Raw genomic sequence first — 20,524 nt, 5'->3', positions numbered from 1 at the left:
TTTTTTTTCTATTGTGGCAGATAGGATATCAGTCACGGTCCAGGGGTAGGGATTGGAGAGATGACAGGGTAGCAAAATAAGGGGCACAAAAAAAAGTGGAGGTGGTGGGTATGTTCCCAGTCTTCATTGTGGTCACGGTTCTATGCTGTAAACATAGGTCAAAACTCATCAGTGGGGCATCTGGGTGGCTCAGTGGGTTAAAGCCTCTGTCTTCAGCTCCGGTCATGATCTCAGGGTCCTGGGATTGAGCCCCGCATCGGGCTCTCTGCTTGGTGGGGAGCCTGCTTCCCTCTCTCTCTCTGCCTGCCTCTCTGCCTACTTGTGCTCTCTCTCTGTCAAACAAATAAATAAAATCTTAAAAAAAAATAAAACTCATCAGATAGGATACTTTCTTTTTAAAATTATCATTATTATTTTTTTAAATGTAAACCTTACCCCCGACATGGGGCTCAAACACAGAGCCCTGAGATCAACAATCACCTGGTCTACCAACTGAGCCAGCCAGGTGCCCCTGGGATGCTTTCCTTATGTAGGTTTTATTTCATGCCAGTATACCCCATTAAATTTTAAGGAGAGAAAGAGAGGGAGAAAAAAAAAACAAGAAAAAAAGATAGGTTGCCTGTATGAATAGCAAGGAAAAGAAGGTGATGAAGCTGGACAAGTAAACTTAGCCTCAAAATGTCACGCAATTTGTTGCAGGTTTGAATTCGGTCCTATGTGGAATGGGAGCCAACCGAGAATGACAAACATGGGTGTGATCTAGACATACCTACTACCTAAGAGAACACCCCATTTCGATAATCTTGGGACAGTGGTGATGATTCTAGCCAGCTTGTAGTGGAAAACACTTTACTGCCTCTGAGGTTCTGATCTGGCCCACAGAGGTGGTATTAAATACAATCTAAGCACTGATGATTTTTTTTTAGAAGTATTAATCTAAGACTTTTTTTTCCTTTTTAAAAAATTTTTTTAAATTTTTCTTTTTTTTTTAATATTTTATTTATTTATTTGACAGACCGAGATCACAAGTAGGCAGAGAGGCAGCCAGAGAGAGCGGGGGAAGCAGGCTCCCTGTCGAGCAGAGAGCCCGATGCGGGGCTCGATCCCAGGACCCTGGGATCATGACCTGAGCCGAAGACAGGGGCTTTAACCCACTGAGCCATACAGGCACCCCTAAAATTTCTTTTCATTGTACCAGAATTCATTGTTTATGTACTACACCCAGTGTTCCATGCAATACGTAAGCACGGATTATTAACCCATAAGCACAAACGCCCGCTTCACCAGAGCTGATTTCCCTATTTTACAGTGAAAGATGGAAATAATACCAAAGCTCCGTGCTTCTCTATTTCTTTGGTTCCATTTAATGGAACAACTGATAGAGATATATTCATGCACTGTGTTACAGACAATGCTTGATAAATACAGAGCAAAATTGGGTACCAGGGCCAAAATCTGGTAATCACTTATCTTTTGTCCTCCAACCTTTATAATCTCACCACCATTTCCCTCAACTTCTCCTACGGCTTACCTTGAATGGTCTTCCCTGGCCATTGTCAGAGCTGAACTATCTAGTTTATCACCCAACTGTTGCCGTCACATATTTTCAAACCTAATCTCAAATTACTAAGCTGTGTACTTTGGCTAACTCTTTCTACCAAAATAGAGTATGATATCTTGTTTTTAGAAGGACCAAATGTGTAGCTATATTTATGTTTATGACCAGGTTTAAATAAGAATCTGGTCATCCGTTTACTCAAGCCATGTTAATTTACTGAGCTGATATTCCTGGAAGGTCTTTAAATAGCATTCAGACAACAGACTCATGCCCCTAAGAACCCAAAGGGTTCATTTCAATTAAACAAATATTTCTGAAGTATTTACTGTGTCAGGCACCGTGCCAGGAACTGGGAGAGAATAATAAATAGCATGGGCCCATGAAGCTTACAGTCTGGGAAAGACAGATATGCGTGCAGAAGGGCTAGATATGTATATGAGAAAGGCAGATATATGTGGGCAGTGTATGTAAAAATTTTCTCGATTGCTCGTTGCAATTATCAGTCCCTTAGATGCAGAGACAGCAATGCTCACAATTCTTCCTTAGGTGCCCCCATGTTGCCTGGATTCTTTGCAGTTCGGTGGGGTCTGGTGACTCATCTGGCACTGGCCAATGAGCAGAACCACAGAAGAGCAGGAATGAATTCTCCTCCTGCGCTATTCCCCTACCACTTTGAACTCCAGACACTGTGAACTCCAGGCACGGGGGTCCACAGGACCAAAGTAGCCTAGAGCAATGAGTAAACCACAAGGAGGGAAGCCCTGGGAGTTCCCTCCACGGACAGGGAGCTTTATAGCCTGAGAAATAAAACCTTTGAGGTTAATCAAAACTGTTGAACTGCTGTTGAGTGAACTTTTGCTGAAATAGCCTGTCCTGTCCTCATACATCTTCTCATTGAACAAAAAGCATTCTGCCCTTCGCAATGAGAGTTTAATGTGTCTGGCATGCATTCCTTCAGCATCTGTTTACTAACCACTTACTAGGTGTTGGGCACTGCTTCAGGGGCTGAGAATTCCGTGATGAATAATCCAGTCCAGGCAGCTACAAGGAGCTAACGTTTTAGCGGGAAAGACAAGCCAGTTTTTAGGTACTGAAATTCTCTCTTTTTTTTTAAGATTTTATTTATTTGTCAGAGAGAGAGAGAGAGCGCGCGCACAAGCAGGGGGAGCAGCAGGCAGAAGCAGAAGTGGGCTCCCTGCTGAGCAGAGAGCCCAATGTGGGACTTGATCCCAGTGTCCTGGGATCATGACCTGAGCCAAAGGCAGACACTTAACCGACTGAGCCACCCAGGAATCCCAGGTGGTGAAATTCTGGATCTTGCCGCATTTTCACCAAGTCTCTCGTTGCCTTATTTCCCTCCCTGCTCAGCTCAGATTCTACCCTCCATCATTCCATTTAGTGTCCTGTCCATTTCTTCACCTCATTTCTCTCCTCTCCTTTTTTCGTACTTGGCTGGCAAAATCCCAGCCTGGTTAAACCCAAATCTTTGCCATCTTCAGAGCTGCTCACAAGTAGATGAATGCAGCTGGACAAAAGCCATAATCCTAACTAGTCCTTACTTTGACCTCATGGCCACCCATCTCACTGGGTCCACCTTGAAGCAAGCTGGTAATCATACTACCTTCCCTAATCTATCCTTCCCATTCTCCGACATGACTAGCCTCTCCTGAAAGCTCCAATGGTCCTCTCCCACACTCGTGGTGATTTGGCTCCTGATTTCACTGAGAAACTTAAAAGAATAAGAACTTCCTTTTTAAAAATTTTTTATTTTTTTATTAACATATAATGTATTATTAGCCCCAGGGGTACAGGTCTGTGAATCGCCAGGTTTACGCACTTCACAGCACTCACCATAGCACATACCTTTCCGAATGTCCATAAGCCTGCCACCCTCTCCCTACACCCCTCCCCCCAGTTTGTTTTGTGAGATTAAGAGGCTCTTGTGGTTTGTCTCCCTCCTGATCCCATCTTGTCTCATTTATTCTTTTCCTACCCCCCCAAGCCCCCATGTTGCATCTCTACTTCCTCATATCAGGCAGATCATAGGATAATTGTCTTTCTCTGATTGACTTATTTCGCTCAGCATAATATCCTCTAGTTCCGTCCATGTCGTTGCAAATGGCACGATTTCATTTCTTTTGATGGCTGCATAGTATTCCATTGTATATATACACCACCTCTTCTTTATCCATTCATCTGTTGATGGACATCTAGGTTCTTTCCATAGTTTGGCTATCGTGGACATTGCTGCTATAAACAAGGAATAAGAACTTCTAAAACTCCACTACACGAGCCAATCCCCACCCAGAGTCAATACCTATATGCTCTACCTTCCCTCTTGCTACTGTGTACAAACTGCCCACTGTCCCATCTAAGGACAACTCCTACTCTGTGTACCAGAACCCATCTCCTCTGTGGTAGACATGGAGATGGGCCACCCAGATCTCCCTTCAAGGAAAGGCCTGCCACCAAGTTGCAGAGCCCCCCCCCCCCCCGGGGTCTGCCGTAGCCATGGAGTCACTTTGCCTAAAGTCATGCCCTTCCTGGGGCAGCTTGCATGTAGTGACTGAGCAAAGCGGGGTTATAAAAGCCCAATGAGGAAGGACACTATGCAGAGCAGCGCACACTCCAGAGCTCCCCATGGGATTCGCTAAGGCTTTGCCAGGTCTGCCTCAGTTTGACCTCTTCCTCTGCCCAACCTTGCATCTCCCCCTTCCTTTCACAGATATTGGTCCCCCATAACCAACTGGCACCCTACCTTCAGCTTCTGCATCCACCTACAGAGATCAGCCCCTCCCTGTCTTTCAGCACGAACTTTCCACTCTCTACTGATTCATCCCCATCATCACATAAATATTTGGTAATATCTTCCTTCTTAAAAACCAAACTCCTTTTGATCTACTTTCCATTTTTCTGCCCTGCTTAACAGCAGAATTCCTGGAAAGTGTCTGAATCCATTCCTTGCCTACCTGTTTCACTAGAACCCCACTTGTGGCACCTTCCACGTGCCACCTCCCCAGAAGCAGCTATTGTTGGTGTCACTGGTAACTCAGCATTGTTATGTCTAATGAACAAGTCTCAGTTCTCACCCTGCCTGGCCTTTTAGCATCTTCTGACCCAAGTGATCACTCTCTCCCTTTTAGACACTTCTTAATCATTTGCCTTCTGAGACACAACTCACACAACCCACGATTCTCCTCCCACCTCACTGGATACAGTAACTCCCTCTCATCTCCTTTGCTGGTTCTTCTTCCTCTCCTGAACCTCTCAACACTGGAGAGCTCCACGGTATAATCTGGACCTTCTCCTCATCTATACCAATATTCACTGTTAATAATCTCTTCCAGACTCAGGGCTTTAAATACCATCTACATGTTGACAACTGCTAAATTTATGTCTTGACTAGAGCTTCTTCCCCTGAATGCCAGACTCTCACATCCAACTATCTATTCTGATTCTCCACTTAGATTAATAGGAATCTCAAACCTAGTACTCCAAAACAAAACAATTATTCCCTTCCCCATTCCCCATCCCCAAAGAACAAAGAAGACTTCCCTCCCATCCCCAACTCTTAAGGTCTTCCTTATCCTTTAGTAACTAGCTACTTGGTTCTTCTGGTTATTAAACCAAAAACCAAAAGTCATCATTGACTCCTCTCTGCCTCTAATAACCCACATTCAATACTTAAAAGAATTCTTTAGAATTTATCCAGTCTTCCTCCAGTGTTCTCATTTATTTATGGTCTGTTTCCAAATGTCATCTTATTAACAGTTAGCAAATACGTAAAATAAGATCCCATCCCCCCTACTGGTTACTTCCTATCTCCTTTAACCTGTTTTATTTTTATCACAATTTGTCATTCAGCATTTTCACTTGTTTGTTCATTGTTTCGACCAGAATGCAAGCTTGAAGATTGCAGAGACTTAAACTTCTGATCTCTAGCTCCCAGTGATGAGTGGGAGGTAGGTAGGTGCTCAGCAAACACTTTTGAATGAACACATGAATGAATGCAAAAGGATGGGAAGGGACTAGTGATGATATTATGGGGTAGCAGAAGCACCTGGGCATAAAGCTAAATGATGTGAAAGTGCAAATCGTTTGAAGATTCTGAGGGAAAAGTGGTCCTGGCAGGAAAAAAAAGCAAAAAGCTCAAAGGTGGGAATGAACTTGGCTTTCTGGGGGAACCTCAAAGGCTTGTGTGGCCACAACAGCCACAGGTGTCAGAGAGGTGAGACTGTCAACAACTGGATTGCATAGGACTTTATGAACCCTAAATTTTTTTTTTAAGATTTTTTTTTTTTTTTTGACAGAGATCACAAGCAGACAGAGAGGCAGGCAGAGAGAGAGGAAGGGAAGCAGGTTCCCTCCTGAGCAGAGAGCCTGATGTGGGGCTCGATCCCAGGACCCTGGAATCATGACCTGTGCTGAAGGCAGGGGCTTAACCCACTGAGCCACCCAGGCACCCTATGAACTGTAAATATTTTGAATTTTATTCCAAGTATGAAGAGAAACCACTGGAGGGTTTTAAGCAAGAGAGTACCCAATCTGATAATTTAAAAAAAAAAAAAAATCACCTTGGCTGCTGTGCCAGTAGCAGGGGGTGGGGGTGGCAATGTGGAAGCCACCTGACCAGTGAGAGGCTGCTTCCAAATCCAAGCAAAAGGGTGGACGGACAGGATTTGAGTGGCATCAGAACAGAGGGGAAATTGATATAAAATTTGAGGGTAGAGATGACAGAATTGGCTTATGTTTTCGGTAGGGGCACAAAAGGAAAAGAGAGGATTCCAAGAAAAAGTCTAATTTTTACCATGCAATCCGGACTCCATTCAGGCAAATTTAACTTGTCATATTTCCATTAAGCCCATGGACTAAAAGGATCCTTTGGGCCCCTAGTGGTTGTGGAGTAGGGAAAAGAAAGCAAGGGAATCAGAAAGGGGGAGCTTTTGAGGAGCGAAAATACTGCGTTCAGGTTTTGAAATGTTGAGTTTAAAAGGTATCTGCGCAGCTGGCCTGCAACTCCGGGAGAAGGGTCTGGACTGGGCAATACCGTATTTATTGTACGATCTCCCCCACCTTTACGGGTCTGAACTAGGCAATACCGTGTTTCCTCTATTATCTCTCACACACCCCCCTACACTTAAGGGTCTGGATTGGGCATTGCCGTATTTACTCTATTATCGCCCCATAGTCACGGGTCTGGACTGGGTAATACCATACTTCCTCTATTATCTCTCACACACGCACACACATCTACATCCACAGGTCTGGACGGGGCAACACCGTGCTTCCTCTATTACCACACTCACACACACACGCCCCCCCCCCCCCCATTTACAAGTCTGGACCGGGCAGTACCGTATTTCCTATATTATTGCTCTCTCTCTCTCACACCCCTCTGCATTTACAGGCCGGGAAATCGCGCGCGCACACACATCCCCCTAATTTACAGGTCTGGACATAGATTTGTCTTTGGTGACGTGAACTCTCAACGTCGTAGGGTCTTCTTCCTTTCGGTGCAACTTACAATCCATGGGGTCCTGAGAAATACGGCAGTTTCAGGACTCACCCCCAGCACGATCTCTGGAACCTATAGGAGACCACCCATTGAGTAATTCCTCTCAAGCTCTGTGACACACTGTAGGTAGCGACTTCCTGGGATAGAAACTTCTCTGCCACCAGCCGCCCGCCCCCTCCCGGGCCAGGCTGCCCCCCCTTTCCGGGAAGGAACCGAGGAGACAATACCCAGGCAGGCCCCCTAGCGTTCTCGCGATCAGCCCAGTCAGGCCGGCCTGCCGCCCCGGACGCGGCCCGCACGCTTCGGCAGCAGAGATCCCACGAGCCAGGCTCCGAAGCGCAGGCGGCCCCAGAGCGCGCCGCCCCTCCGCCCCCAGCCCGGGCGACCCCGCGCGGCCGCGCCCCGGCCCGGGCTCCCCGCGGAGGCGCCCGGCAGCCCCGCCTCCCCCACCCGCGCGCGCCAACTCCCAGCTCGCGGCCCTGATTGGCCGCCGCATTCCCGCTTTCCTTCCCGAACCGCCATTTTGAAAATCTTGTTGATTCGGGGGAGCCGAGAGCGCGGCGCGAGCGTCACGCCAGAGAGCGGCCCGTGCGCCTCCTCCTCGGCGCTCGCCGCCGCCTCCCGAAGCGTCTTCGTGCCTTCGCGCGCCAGGCCCGCGGCGGCCGGCACCCGCGGTGAGGGCTGCGTCGGGGCGGGGGAGGCCGAGAGGGCGCCGCGGGCCCGCCCGCCCGCACCGCCGCGGCCATTTGGACGGCGGCCTGGGGCGGGGGAGGGGACGCGAGGCGGCCGGCGGCGGCGCGGGCGAGCGGGCGGGGGGCGGTGCGGGCCGGGCGGAGGGAGGGGCGGCGCGGCGCCCGCGGTTTCCCGCCTCGGGAATGCCCGGAGCCGCAGGGAAGTCGCCCCTGGGGAGTGAGCGCGGCTGTCCCGGCCGCGGGAGGAGGCAACTTTGAGGTCGGGTTTCCCGCGGCGCGCGGCGTTCCGGGGCCGGGAAGCGTCGGGCGGGTCGCGGCGGCCGCCCCGCTCCTGCCGCGGGGAGCGAGGGGACCGAGACGTGTGGCTTCCTGGCCGCCCGCAGGTCCACAGCATGTCCTCCTCGGGCCCAGCTGCAGAGGGAGAGGGAACCCCCACCCAGCCCGCGTCCGAGAAGGAACCCGAAATGCCCGGCCAGAGAGAGGAAAGTGAAGAGGAGGACGAGGACGACGAGGAGGAGGAGGAAGAGGAGGAGGAGGAAGAAAAAGGTGGGAGAAAGTCGGGTTCCTGGTGATGGATTTCACAGAAAACCCTTCTGTCCCCCCCTTTTTTTTGCGCCCGGAGACGCCAAATCGGAGAGAATGTTTGCGAGCTGTATCCCTTTTTGGGGTTGTGCAGCAGCGGAGCATTAACTCGGTGGGTTCCAGGTGGTAGGAGATAACGTGTTAGCGCCGTTACTGCGTGTCTTGGAGTGCGGTGGACTTGTGGTCAGCAGTGCGTGCTCGCAACGTCTTCCCATGCGACAGGACGTTTCTGAGTTTCAGATCTGCTTTTTTAAAACCGCTAGTTTTTGAAGTCGCTAGGGCAGCCGTTTTTAATTTTCATCTTTTGCTAATGTAAGTACAGGTGTTGTTCTGTCTTTGGACGTTATGGCGAGGTCGTTCCTGGAAAACCACATGAAGACTTAAAGACGTTATTTTGCTAGTCCTGGAAATACTTGGACAACTTTGGTGTCTTTGCGGAACGTCAGCAGAGGCCTTTCTCAAAGGCTCGGGGGAGTTAACTTTCACGGGGAAACACCAGTGAAAGCTGTTGCTGCTTGAGAAAGTAGTTAAGTATGAAAGCAGTGAGCTGTGAAAGAGTTCCGAAAGCTGTCTCAGTTTTGGAGTTGCGGAAGAGCAGTATTAACCAGTATTTATTTACCTGGAGGCATGAAGAACCCGACAGAATTCGGGGGAGGTACAGCATCGCTTTCCCCAGCACGCGTGGGTCAGAGCCAGCTTCTGAAAACGTCTGCAGCCACTTAAAAATCCAGATCACAGTTCTTAGAATTCTCTGATGATATTAGCCCAGTCTAGGTTTGTTTCGCAGGTGGCTCTAGCTCAGCCATATTTAGGAAGAAGTTGGAAGTTGTTTTTTCCTAGACCCGGGTTCAACTGTCAGTTTCTTTTAAGTCTAAAGGCGCCCATGGTCAGCGTTTTATGAGTACAATCTGGGTTGAGATTACATGGTTTGTTTAAAGTGGTAGGTGTTCTGAGAAAGGAGCACTTCCACACTTTAAGTACAAAAATGCTTAGGAAAAATATACAAATTTACTTCTAAATTACTCATAATGCAGTAACTGAAAATTGGCTGCAGGATCTCAACTAGTCCAAAATTTTCCTCCGGCGTTTTTTTTTTTTTCCTCCCAATTTTTTGTTTTTTAGTGTCTTTTTAAAGATAGGGTTGTGATACCACTTAGATGATGCATTCCTATGTGTCAGGAAAAATTGTAGAAATCATGTAAAAATATTACAAATGGCAGATATAGCAATGCTTGGGGAACTGACGGTAGCTGAAGTTGTGATTTTTTCCCCCCCCAAATTACCCCGAAGCAATTCTGTACTTGTTCTAATTGCTTATTGTTCTATTCCCTCATTTGAGGTGTTTGTGGAACAACTAAAATTGTTAAGGTTTTTATCCTGGTTAGCCCTGAAAATTTAATTCTGCAGCTGACGCATCACAGAAACAAGGCAGTGTAGTTTGTGCCAAATAAAGGTGGGATTGACTTGACTTGGGTGGGGGAGGAGCTAGAAAAGATGACTTTCAGGTTTCTGTCTTCCGCAGCTGAGTTGACAATATTACTGTTTTCTGAAAGATAGAACTCACAAAGGTGAGCGTGTTTGGAGATCAGTATGACTTCTGTTTTGAGCGCACTGCATTAGGTACCTATAAGACAAGAAGTGGAGCTGTCCAGTTGTTGCCCCTGATAGCTGATTTGAAACTCCTGCTAAAGAGAGAGCAGGAAAATCATTAGCTTATGGATGGTAATCAGAGGTGAGCAGGTGGTTGAAATCACTCAGGGAAAGGAAGTAGCATGATAACAGGGTTTGCGGTAGAGTACATTTTCTTCACTCTGCACACCATTGCAGAATATACCTGCTGGAATCCCTTTATCCTTCCTAATTCTTTCTGTGCAAATCCTTACATCGCCAAATCTTACCTATCCTTCAAAGCCAACTCCACTGTTTTGATCCTTTTTCCTTAATCCAAAAATAATTACTCTCTTCAGCTCAAAGAACTTTTATTTGTAGATTTCCTTTAGTGTTCTATCATCTTCTGCTTGGGGTATGTTTGTGTCTCATCACTACCAGTGGACGTATCTCTTTCAAGAGTTATTCAGTGTCTTAACCATCTGTTCATCCCCCCCTTTAGTATCTAGTGAAGCTTTGCACAAAACAAGAATTCAGTTGAATGAACGAAAGGACCTTCAGTGATAGTGTCCTCTTTTTTTTATCTGAATTTATCTCAGTAGTTAAATCGTTTTGGAAATTTAAGCTCAATGTTTTGTTTTAAAGTATATGTTCTTTATCTTCTAGTCTCTTTTTTAAATAAAAGCATTCTGTACTATAAACAGTTTAACTTTTTTAGAACGATTTATGGCCGTTGTTATAAACATTTACTGAACCACAAAGTGACGTCCACCCCGTCAATTGCAGTAAACGTAAACTTCTAGAATTTTACCCTATTTATAGCAATTTCAGGCTGCTCTGCCTTAGCTAAGGTCTTTCTTTTTCTTTCATCTGCTTACTGAATTACTGCTTTTTTTGATATGTTTTTGAAGTTGTTGTAATCTCTGTCTAAACTTGCTGTTTGATGAGGTACCATAAACTAAATCACAATCAACAGAATTAGGTCTAATCAAAAAGTAGGCTTAGTGAAGGCTGTGGTGATTTTGCACAGTGACTAGACTTTCATTGGCAACAGTTGTAGTGCAATAAAACTTTGTTCGCTTTGTGATTTTTTTTTTTTTAAACTGGATCCCTGGTGAGGTTGCCAGGTGAGTAAAATGCTACTCTTAAAAAAAAAACTTGGTGATGCTATTAACTTATCATTAAGTATATTCATCTTTCATCATTTGCTTCTCAGAGTCTTGGTCAGAAGAGTAAGGTATTAGAGGTTTCTGCAGGGTTTTGCTACATGTTTATCCGTAGTGTTAACATGTTTTTTAAGCTTTTAGCTATTTAAGAAGTATTAAATTAATTTCTAGAAAAAAGTCTCATCGTGGAAGGCAAGAGGGAAAAGAAAAAAGTAGAGAGATTGACCATGCAAGTCTCTTCCTTACAGAGAGAGCCATTTACCATTGCACAAGGTAAGTTTGTTCTTTTCATTTTATGGTAAAACTGCCTGAGTGTACAAAATGATGGTCAGCAGTGCTTAGTTTTTAGTGTTGACTAAGTAGTTATATATTATGGGTATAATTTTATTTAGTTTGCTCTATTCAGCAAAAGCTGTATGTAAATTATACTGTAAAATAATTGTGATTAAAATGACTTTGTAAATGTATTAACACATAAAGGGTATTTAATTATTACAGTGTTTGTTTTTTTTCTTTTTTTCTAGGAAAGGGACAGAAACTTTGTGAAATTGAAAGGATACATTTCTTCCTGAGTAAAAAGAAAACAGATGAACTTAGAAATCTACATAAACTGCTTTACAACAGGCCAGGCACAGTTAAGACCTTTTTTATATCTTTAACCTAGTAACATATTTATGAAAAGAAGCATAATTTTAGTTCTGGAAAGGACTTCAGCAATCAGCTAGTTCAATTTCTGTACCATACTAGTGAACAAGCTGAGACACATATTAAATGATTTATTGTAGAATATATAGTTAGATATTAGCAGTAGGATTGTAATATCCAGGCTTTGTCTATAGTTATTTTTATGCCAAACTGAAATTTCAAAATGTGAAATCCAAATAGTGGTGATTTTTAGTGATCTTTAAATGTATTGAATTTATTTTTTGGATATATTTAGCTATTCAGAATAAGTGATACAGTATAATTGTATCTCATTTTGAGCATATATCTGGTAAATTAGGTGGTAATTTTTTGTCAGGAAATTTGTCAGAACAAATCAGTATATCATTTACCAAATTACACTGTACACACAACTTCAGTATTTTGTATAATTGAGGAAACTTTGCTTTGGGTTATGCATGGGCAAAGTGAAGCTTGCAGTTAGAATCAAATATCTGGAGCGTGGTATAATTTCATGTCATCCTCCCCACAGTCTGATATACGCAGGTCTTATTACTGCTAAATGGTATTAACTTTTGGAGGTCCTTTGTTCTTTTCAAAGAATAAAATCCATGACTGACTGATTTGGGAAATAAATATTACTAGTGACTTGCATTATTTAAAAAAGGAGTTTTTCTAAGAAGTAACTTTCCACATCCCTCAGTGTTGTCAGATAACATTTAGTTGTGGTTTTATAATTGCCAGTAAGAATTCCTAGATGGAAATTCATTCAAAGTGAAATTGTTATTTTTGAAGAATTAAACTTACAAGCCTTTTATAACATTAATACTTTAGTAACAAGTACAGTTTTCAGTTGTGATTAAGAAGTGCTGAATAAACCACTGTTGTAAGTGGGAGACAGATACGAAAATAAAGATGTTGGCTTTGAATTTTTTTCTTATGTACATCACTGGGTAATAAATAGCATTAATAATAAGGGAAACATTTTCAGGTGTCCTCGTTAAAGAAGAATGTGGGTCAGTTCAGTGGCTTTCCATTTGAAAAAGGAAGTGTCCAATACAAAAAGAAGGAAGAAATGTTGAAAAAGTAAGTTATTTTCATAAGTATTGTGTTTTGATCAATGTGTTACAAGTTTATTTTTAATCGTTTAAATATGACCATTTAGACTTTTTTTTTTAAGATTTTATTTATTTGACAGAGCGCACAAGTAGGCAGAGAGGCAGGCAGAGAGAAGGGGAGAAGCAGGCTCCCCGCTGAGCAGAGAGCACGATGCGGGACTTGATCCCAGGGTCCTGGGATCATGACCTGAGCCGAAGGCAGAGTCTTTAACCCACTGAGCCACCCAGGCGCCCTTCATTTAGACATTTTTAGTAGACTGCTAATTCTTTGCTTTAAGTGCCAAGATCTGACTTTTCTTCATAACTATCAACTTAGGATGTTCATTACTTTCTAATAATGAATATTAGTATTAAAAACTCATATGTAACGACGTTTCTACTTCTTAGAAGAACTATATACACAAGTTGTTCATGTAGTCCAGAAAGTCAAAGGGGAATATAGTGAAAAATCTCCCCCACTCTTGTTCTCTGCCAGCCACTCTGTTCCACGAACTTACAGGTACCATTTAAACTATTTTGAAGATAATTTGATAGGAACACTGTTCTTTACCATAATGTAAGCAAGATGTTATATTAAGAGCTTTTGTTTGTTAAATCCCCTATAGTTTAAGAGTTCTAAATCAAAAAGATGATTACCTGTTTCTTCATCAAAATGTTGTAATAGTAGGAGTGCTAAGGGGGAAAATGTAGTATTTAGTCACCAACCTGAAACATTGTCAAATCCGTGAATTTTATAGTGCTGCAAACCTTTTACATTATTTCCTAGGGAATTGACTTTTTTTATTTTTTAAAGTAGGCTGCATGCCCAGTGTGGAGCCCAGCTTGGGCCTTGAATTTTGACCCTGAGATTGAGACCTGAGCTGAGCTCAGAGTCAGATGCTTAACTGACTGAGCCACCCAAATGCCCCAACTTCATTTATTCTTTTTACTATCTTTAAAACTTAATTAGTAAACAGTGTTTTCAATTTATCAATGATCATATTTGGTTACATTTTGTGCATTGGTCAAGATTATTAGGAAAGTACTTTAGATTTGGAGAAACATTAGATTTTTTTTTTTTAAAGATTTTATTTATTTATTTGACAGAGATCACAAGTAGGCAGAGAGGCAGGCAGAGAGAGAAGAAGAGAAGCAGGCTCCCTGCTGAGCAGAGAGCCCGATGCGGGGCTCGATCCCAGAACCCTGGGATCACGATCTGAGCTGAAAGCAGAGGCTTTAACCCACTGAGCCACCCAGGCGCCCGAAACATTAGATGTTTTTTTAATGTTTGTACCTGAGCCAGTTTTGTTAGCTATTGTCTCTTTATGTTGTAGAGAATATTTATAAACTTCGGTGCATAATAAATTTGGTTTCTTTCATTTTCTGTTTTAGATTTAGAAATGCCATGTTAAAGAGCATCTGCGAGGTTCTTGATTTGGAGAGATCAGGTGTGAATAGTGAACTGGTGAAGAGGATCTTGAATTTCTTAATGCATCCAAAGCCTTCTGGCAAAGTGAGGACCAATTTTTATTATTTCAGTAACAAATCAAGTATTCATAGTCTTTCCTTACTTTTTTTATGGAACAATTTAGTTTGTTAGCATTTCTCGTCAATATTCAATATTGCCTTCTGCATTCAAAGAATATGCCTCTGTTGACATATCTGCTACAGTTTCATGATAGAAATAACATAGAAATAACATAGAAGCCACACAGATACATCCTCTCATCAGATAAAAAAGATAAGATTCAGAAAAATAATTATTCACTAAATTAAGTTAAATGGGCAGAAATACAAAGTTCCAGGGTTATATATCTAGAAGGCACTGGAAGAACAGAAACAGGTTGAGTTGAGGGTGAGGTGTTGGATTGGTTAGGGAGGGTGTGCAACCTTCCACCAGGTCAGGAAAGATGGACGGGGATATATTAGAACTGGATGATTTCTAGACACTAGAATAAGGTTATGAAAATAGAACATTCAAAAAACAAAAAACAAAAAAACCCCAAGCTGACTCTTACAAGTTTCTTGGATTGGCTTTCCAGAATCAGCAGAGCCCAGGAGCTGAACAGGGAAGTAAAATGGTCTTACACTTTCCCCCATTCTTCCTTAAATTTAGATTAGGTTTGCCTGAATTGTTTAACAAATGACATGACTGACTTGAAATGTCTATTGAAGTGTTAACTTACCTGACCCTGCCTTTTCAGTTTGTTTGAAGTTTGTTAGTAAATATTTTTAATTTTCTTCCTTATTTTGATAGTAAGGAAATTATGAAGAGATCGAGAGGACCTAGGAGTTCAGGGGCATACCTTCAGTGAGGGGAGAAGTCATAAAGATGAGGAATCAGAAAGTAGCTCTGGGACTTTGGTTTTATCTGCTGCTGGTCCAGTCAATCATTAGCTGCGCAAAGACTGATAAAGGATATTTTCATAAATTGTCATGCAGCTGAAAACCCAAGGGCCGTGGTAAATCTTTTGTTTCGGTGTTTCAAATTGGCTTAAAGATGAGAGATTATCTGTTTTTCTAAGTTTTTACTATGGCCAGATTGCAATTTCATGTGGCGATTGAATACCATTTCTCCGGAAGACATTACTAAGTTGCTTAGGTTACGGGGGATATGTTTATATTCTTTTCCTCAGTGATTTTTTAATTGTTGGTTTTTAGGACCTGATTACTCTCTTAAAAATTAATGAGGACTCCAGAAGCTTTTATATGGGTTATTTTGATATTTACTGTATCATAATAAAAACCAAAAAAATTTTAAATTAATGGTAAGCCTAGTACATGCTAACACAAGTAATATTTTATATGAAAAATAACTAGACTTCCCCCAAAATTGGAAGAATATATTTTTACAAGTCTGTTCATGTCTGGCTATTCTCACTTGCTTCTGCATTTCAGTCTATTGCACATGTGACTTTTTTTACTTAAAGTATGTAAAGGAAATCATCTTCTCACAGGTAAGTAGTTAGAAAAAGGAATATTTTAAAAACCTGGAGATAATTACCTGTTTTCTCCTTTGATACAGTACCAAAACTCCACAGTAGTAGTTTATTAAAGGTTCATTATAATGTAGGCTCTGAAACCAAGTCAATGAACTCCTGGGCTTTTTATCTATGATTTTGTAATTGCACTCACCATTTGGAAATTATTGGTTTTTCTGAATTATGCGGATCTTCCAGATGTGGGCACCTTTCCACTAAGCACTGTCAAAAAGTCATTCATTAATATAACCACCATCTCATCAGAAGAATCTTTAGGTATTGGGGGACTGTTAGTTCTTGGTGATAGATGTGAGTAGCCCATGTAAAGTTTGGACATTTGTCATTGGCAGTAAATACCATCAGTTGTTTTCCTTACAGTGACAGGTCGTCTTTATTTTGAACACATGTGTTTTCACTATCGAAGTCTGAATAGGCATACTTTGACAGTTCTTTTATGAACGGTGTTTCATGGAAGAGGTAGCTAGCTTAGCTCACAGCTCAGTTGTGCACGGGATTTTTCTTGAGAAAACCAGTGAAGTTCAGTGTGTAGTGAACATATTCTATGTGTACCTCCCATTTTGTTACAGATTGCATAAAGACACATACAGGTTGAGAGTTAATACAATATTTACTGCTTCATCAAAGACATTCTTAAAGGAAACACCTTTTTTTTTCTTTCTAGTTTGTGGCTGTGAGGAATACAGTGACTGTTAGCACAGTTGGTGGCCTCCGCCGCCTTTAGTACTAAGGTGCCTGCAGTTTTACAGTCACCTTTGCCTTTGCATAGTCAGTACAAATGTCAACACGGTGAAAAGAGAAAGTACATAATGTCTTGATATTATTATGAAAATAGTTTTGACCTCGTGGGCTTCTGAAAAGGCCTCAGGAAGCCCCAGGGTGCATGAACCATATTCTGAGAACCACTCTTTTAGCCTTACATAATACAACTCTTTTTAAAAATTTTTTAATTAATTTAATTTTATTATTTCAGTGTTCAAGATTCATTGTTTATGCACCACACCCATGCTCCATGCAGTATGTGCCCTCCTTAATACCCACCACCAGGCTCACCCATCCTCCCTCCCCCCATGGAATCCAGCTCTTACACATCTACTTTCTTTGTAAGATTCTGCGAGAACTAATCCTCAATGTAATGATAATCAATCTCAAGTTATTTTCTACACTACTGTACCTTTTTGTCATTTAAGAAAAACACTATAAACTTCTTAGTACTAGTTTCTTTCTCCAAAATAATAAAATTATTGAATTAACATTGTTTTACTATCCTTTTTTTGTACTTCTACCTTGATTATCTGTTTTTCAGATTTTGTTTCTAAAAAGGGATGATGCTTTTGAGACTGGATTCTGGTTAATAGAGTCAACTGTTTTTAGAACCAGTATAAGAAAGCTCTAAAACATTTGTGTATTGTTACTTTTTTTTAAAGCTCCTTACTTATTTTTGGAAGTTGTATTTTTTTCATTGGTTACTTGAATGATTTAACGTATTCTTCCACTTCCTGCATAGATTATCCTGCACCCATCATATTACTACTGAATCCATATACAGATCTTATTCTTACTACCTGTATCTGGTTCCTGAACTTAGATAGTAAAGGATACCACATTTTTCTAATATATTTGAGTCCTGGATTTCATATGATAGTTTGGACAATGAGTCACCTTTGTTCCAGGAAGATCAAAGAATTTATACAAATAGATTCAGTTCCTGGTACTAGTTTGTAATGGTAACAGGTCACATAATAAGGATATCTATACACATTCAAGGAAGTTTTTTAATAGACCCTTATAGAGAAACCCTCTGAGAAATATCACTGGTCTACTAACTTAAAATTCCTGAAGTGACCTACATTGACTCTTGCCCAGTCTGCCTTTAGGAAGGATAGGTTTTTGGGGGGGTAGCTAGAGGCTGTCTTGTGGATTGTATATAGCCTGAGAACACTACATACACAAAACAGCCACCTTTTCTTAATTTTTGTGCAGGGGACAGTGATCCTTAAAACTGAAACATTCTAGAAGAGAAAGAATCTGTGATTCTGCTAGCTTCATGAAAGATTTTTCCTAAAGTTACCTCTAACATTTATACAGTTGCATATCATAAGGTTATGTTACCAAATTTTCCTTACTGTTTCTGCTTATTATAGAAAACAATAAAGGCAAAATAAAAACAAAAGATACCTATTACTTTGGAAATTGTAATTCTTCAGGGTAAATTTTTTCAGATCTTTTATGCAAGGTTATTTTATGGTTTTCAGTTTCATAAGCTAGCAAATACTCCCCTAAGAAAGCATTTAAGAATTAAATTTGCTGGTTGATATAATCAGATTGTTTGATCTCATGATCTCTGCTTTTTAAATATGCGTGGTTTAATTAAATATCAGAGTAAAAGCAGTACATGTATTTTGTGGTTCTTAATTAGCTTCATAATTAACATCCCAACACTAATTGCATATTTAGAATCATCAATGAGAGTATAATTCTGGCATTACTGAAAGTAGAGCCCAGAAGTAATATGAATATAAACTATATAGTTCATAAATTCAGGATGTGTAAAGTGAGGTTTTATTTCCTTTATGGATGTCTGCAATCTTTTGATTGGAGGATCCCCTAAAGCAAAAATCTCCTCTGGCATTAATAGGTTTTTGGTTTTTTGGATGAGATTATTAATCAATTAATTTTTTATTAACGTATAGTGTATTATTGGTTTCAGGGATACAGGTCTGTGATTCATCATTCTTACACAGTTCACAGCATTCACCATAGCACATACCCTCCCTAATGTCCATCACCCAGCTACCCCATTCCTCCCACCTCCCTCCCCTCCAGCAACCCTTTTTGTTTCCTAAGATTAAGAGTCTTTTATGATTTGTCTCCCTCTCTGGTTTTGTCTTGTTACATTTTTCCCTCCCTTCCTCTATGATCCTCTGTCTTGTTTCTTAAATTCCTCATATCAGTGAGATCACATGATAATTGTCTTTCTGTGATTGACTTATTTGGCTTAGCGTAATGCCCTCTAGTTCCATCCACGTTGTTGCAAATGGCAGGATTTCAATTTTTGATGGCTGTATAATATTCCATCATGTGTATGTGCGTGTGTGTGTATATATATGTGTTGTATTTTTATGTGTGTGTGTATATATATATATCTATATGTAGATATATAGATCTCACATCTTTATCCATTCATCTGCTGATGGACATCTAGGTTCTTTCCATTGTTTGGCTGTTGTGGACATTGCTGCTATAAACATTTGGGTGCATGTGCCCCTCTGGATCACTACATTTGTATCTTGGGGTAAATACCCAGTAGTGCAATTGCTGGGTCATAGAGTAGCTCTATTTTCAACTTTTTGAGGAACCTCCATACTGTTCTCCAGAGCGGCTACATTAGCTTGCATTCCCACCAACAGCACAGGAGGGTTCCTCTTTGTCCACATCCTTGCCAACACCTGACTTCTTAATTTTAGTCATTTTGACTGGTGTAAGGTGGTATCTCATTGAGGTTTTGATTTGTATTTTCCCTGATGGCATTGACAGTTTTAATGCTTATAGCAATGAAATAAATTACAAGTCTAACTCAAAATATTGCCTTGATAAGGTGTAAATAACTGTCTGAGATTAATACAGTGTGTGCTTGGGCTTCTAATCCCATGTCAGAACACAGAGTATGTATTTCAGCATTTGTGAAGAGTCTTACCTAGGTGTTAGAACACAAATGAAAGGGTATTGTGGACAAAAAGATCAACTTGACACTTCAGAGATGAATTGTTCTCTGTAAAGCTGCTAAGTTTGGAAATACTTCTTGAGACAGGAACAAGAATGATTGAGTTGATAAGTAGTTACCAAAAATGATTGACTTGGAAATATAATCACCCATTGGTGTTATCTTTATTTTATTGTACACAGCCATTGCCAAAATCTAAAAAAAGTTCTAGCAAAGGCAACAAAAAGGAACGGAACAGTTCTGGAATGGCAAGGAAAGCTAAGCGAACCAAATGTCCTGAAATTCTGTCAGATGAATCCAGCAGTGATGAAGATGAAAAGAAAAACAAAGAAGAGTCTTCAGATGATGAAGATAAAGAAAGTGAAGAGGAGGTAAAATGTTGGGTGTTTTGGGTTTTTTTTCCCCTCATTTCTTTCCATGGGGAGAGTTAAATATTCCTGTCATGTGATAGGTATAGCCAGGAAACAGTCTAGAAACTGTTACTACCATATTGGTTGTTTTTAATTCCAAAGACACAAAAATAGTTAAGTATAGATCTTTTCTTTGTCTTACTGGAGCTTTTGGTTTTATGGCCATGTGAGAGTTTGAAGTTGGAGGAGTGAGGTTGGCTGGATTTGAGCTGGACCTTGAAGATTAGAGTAGGTAAATGGGAAAGGAGAGCAGTGCATGTACTGAACAGGAACCCAAAGAAGCAGATTGTTTGAGAATTTTTTTACATTAGTATTTTATGATTGATTTGAGGCATTTTGTTCTGTTTTATGGAAAAAAGCAAGGGGTTTAAGGACCCCAGGTTTTCTCAACTCATTGGGGATTATTTAATGAGAAGAATAGTGTTTGAAGTTTATTTGATGGGTGGGCAAGTTTTGTATCACTTAGGAATGCCTGCCGTTTTCTTTTACTTGGGCATATCTGTAAAATTT

The 20,524-nt window shown here is 41.3% G+C and overlaps 1 protein-coding gene across 4 annotated transcripts in view; it reads left to right on the top strand.

Moving 5' to 3' along the window:
* Nucleotides 1-7,499: 7,499 nt before the first annotated feature.
* Nucleotides 7,500-20,524, top strand: part of DEK (DEK proto-oncogene) — a 33,603-nt gene continuing 20,578 nt past the window's right edge. The window contains exons 1-7 of one of the 4 annotated variants that reach the window (XM_080805386.1): nucleotides 7,500-7,747; nucleotides 8,149-8,311; nucleotides 11,293-11,394; nucleotides 11,646-11,755; nucleotides 12,776-12,870; nucleotides 14,274-14,394; nucleotides 19,787-19,975. In XM_080805386.1, the coding sequence (XP_080661512.1) occupies nucleotides 8,158-8,311; nucleotides 11,293-11,394; nucleotides 11,646-11,755; nucleotides 12,776-12,870; nucleotides 14,274-14,394; nucleotides 19,787-19,975 (771 nt within the window). In that variant the 5' untranslated portion in view covers nucleotides 7,500-7,747; nucleotides 8,149-8,157. Of the gene's footprint in view, nucleotides 7,748-7,891; nucleotides 8,025-8,148; nucleotides 8,312-11,292; nucleotides 11,395-11,645; nucleotides 11,756-12,775; nucleotides 12,871-14,273; nucleotides 14,395-19,786; nucleotides 19,976-20,524 lie in introns of those variants that run through there. The other 3 variants (XM_080805387.1, XM_080805388.1, XM_080805389.1) reach the window with 3 other exon arrangements.

Source organism: Martes martes (genome assembly GCF_963455335.1).
Source record: "Martes martes genome assembly, chromosome: 6".
Classification (NCBI taxonomy): Eukaryota; Metazoa; Chordata; class Mammalia; order Carnivora; family Mustelidae; genus Martes; species Martes martes.
The sequence above is the reverse complement of the archived record's forward strand: the minus strand, read 5'-3'. Positions and strand labels throughout refer to the sequence as shown.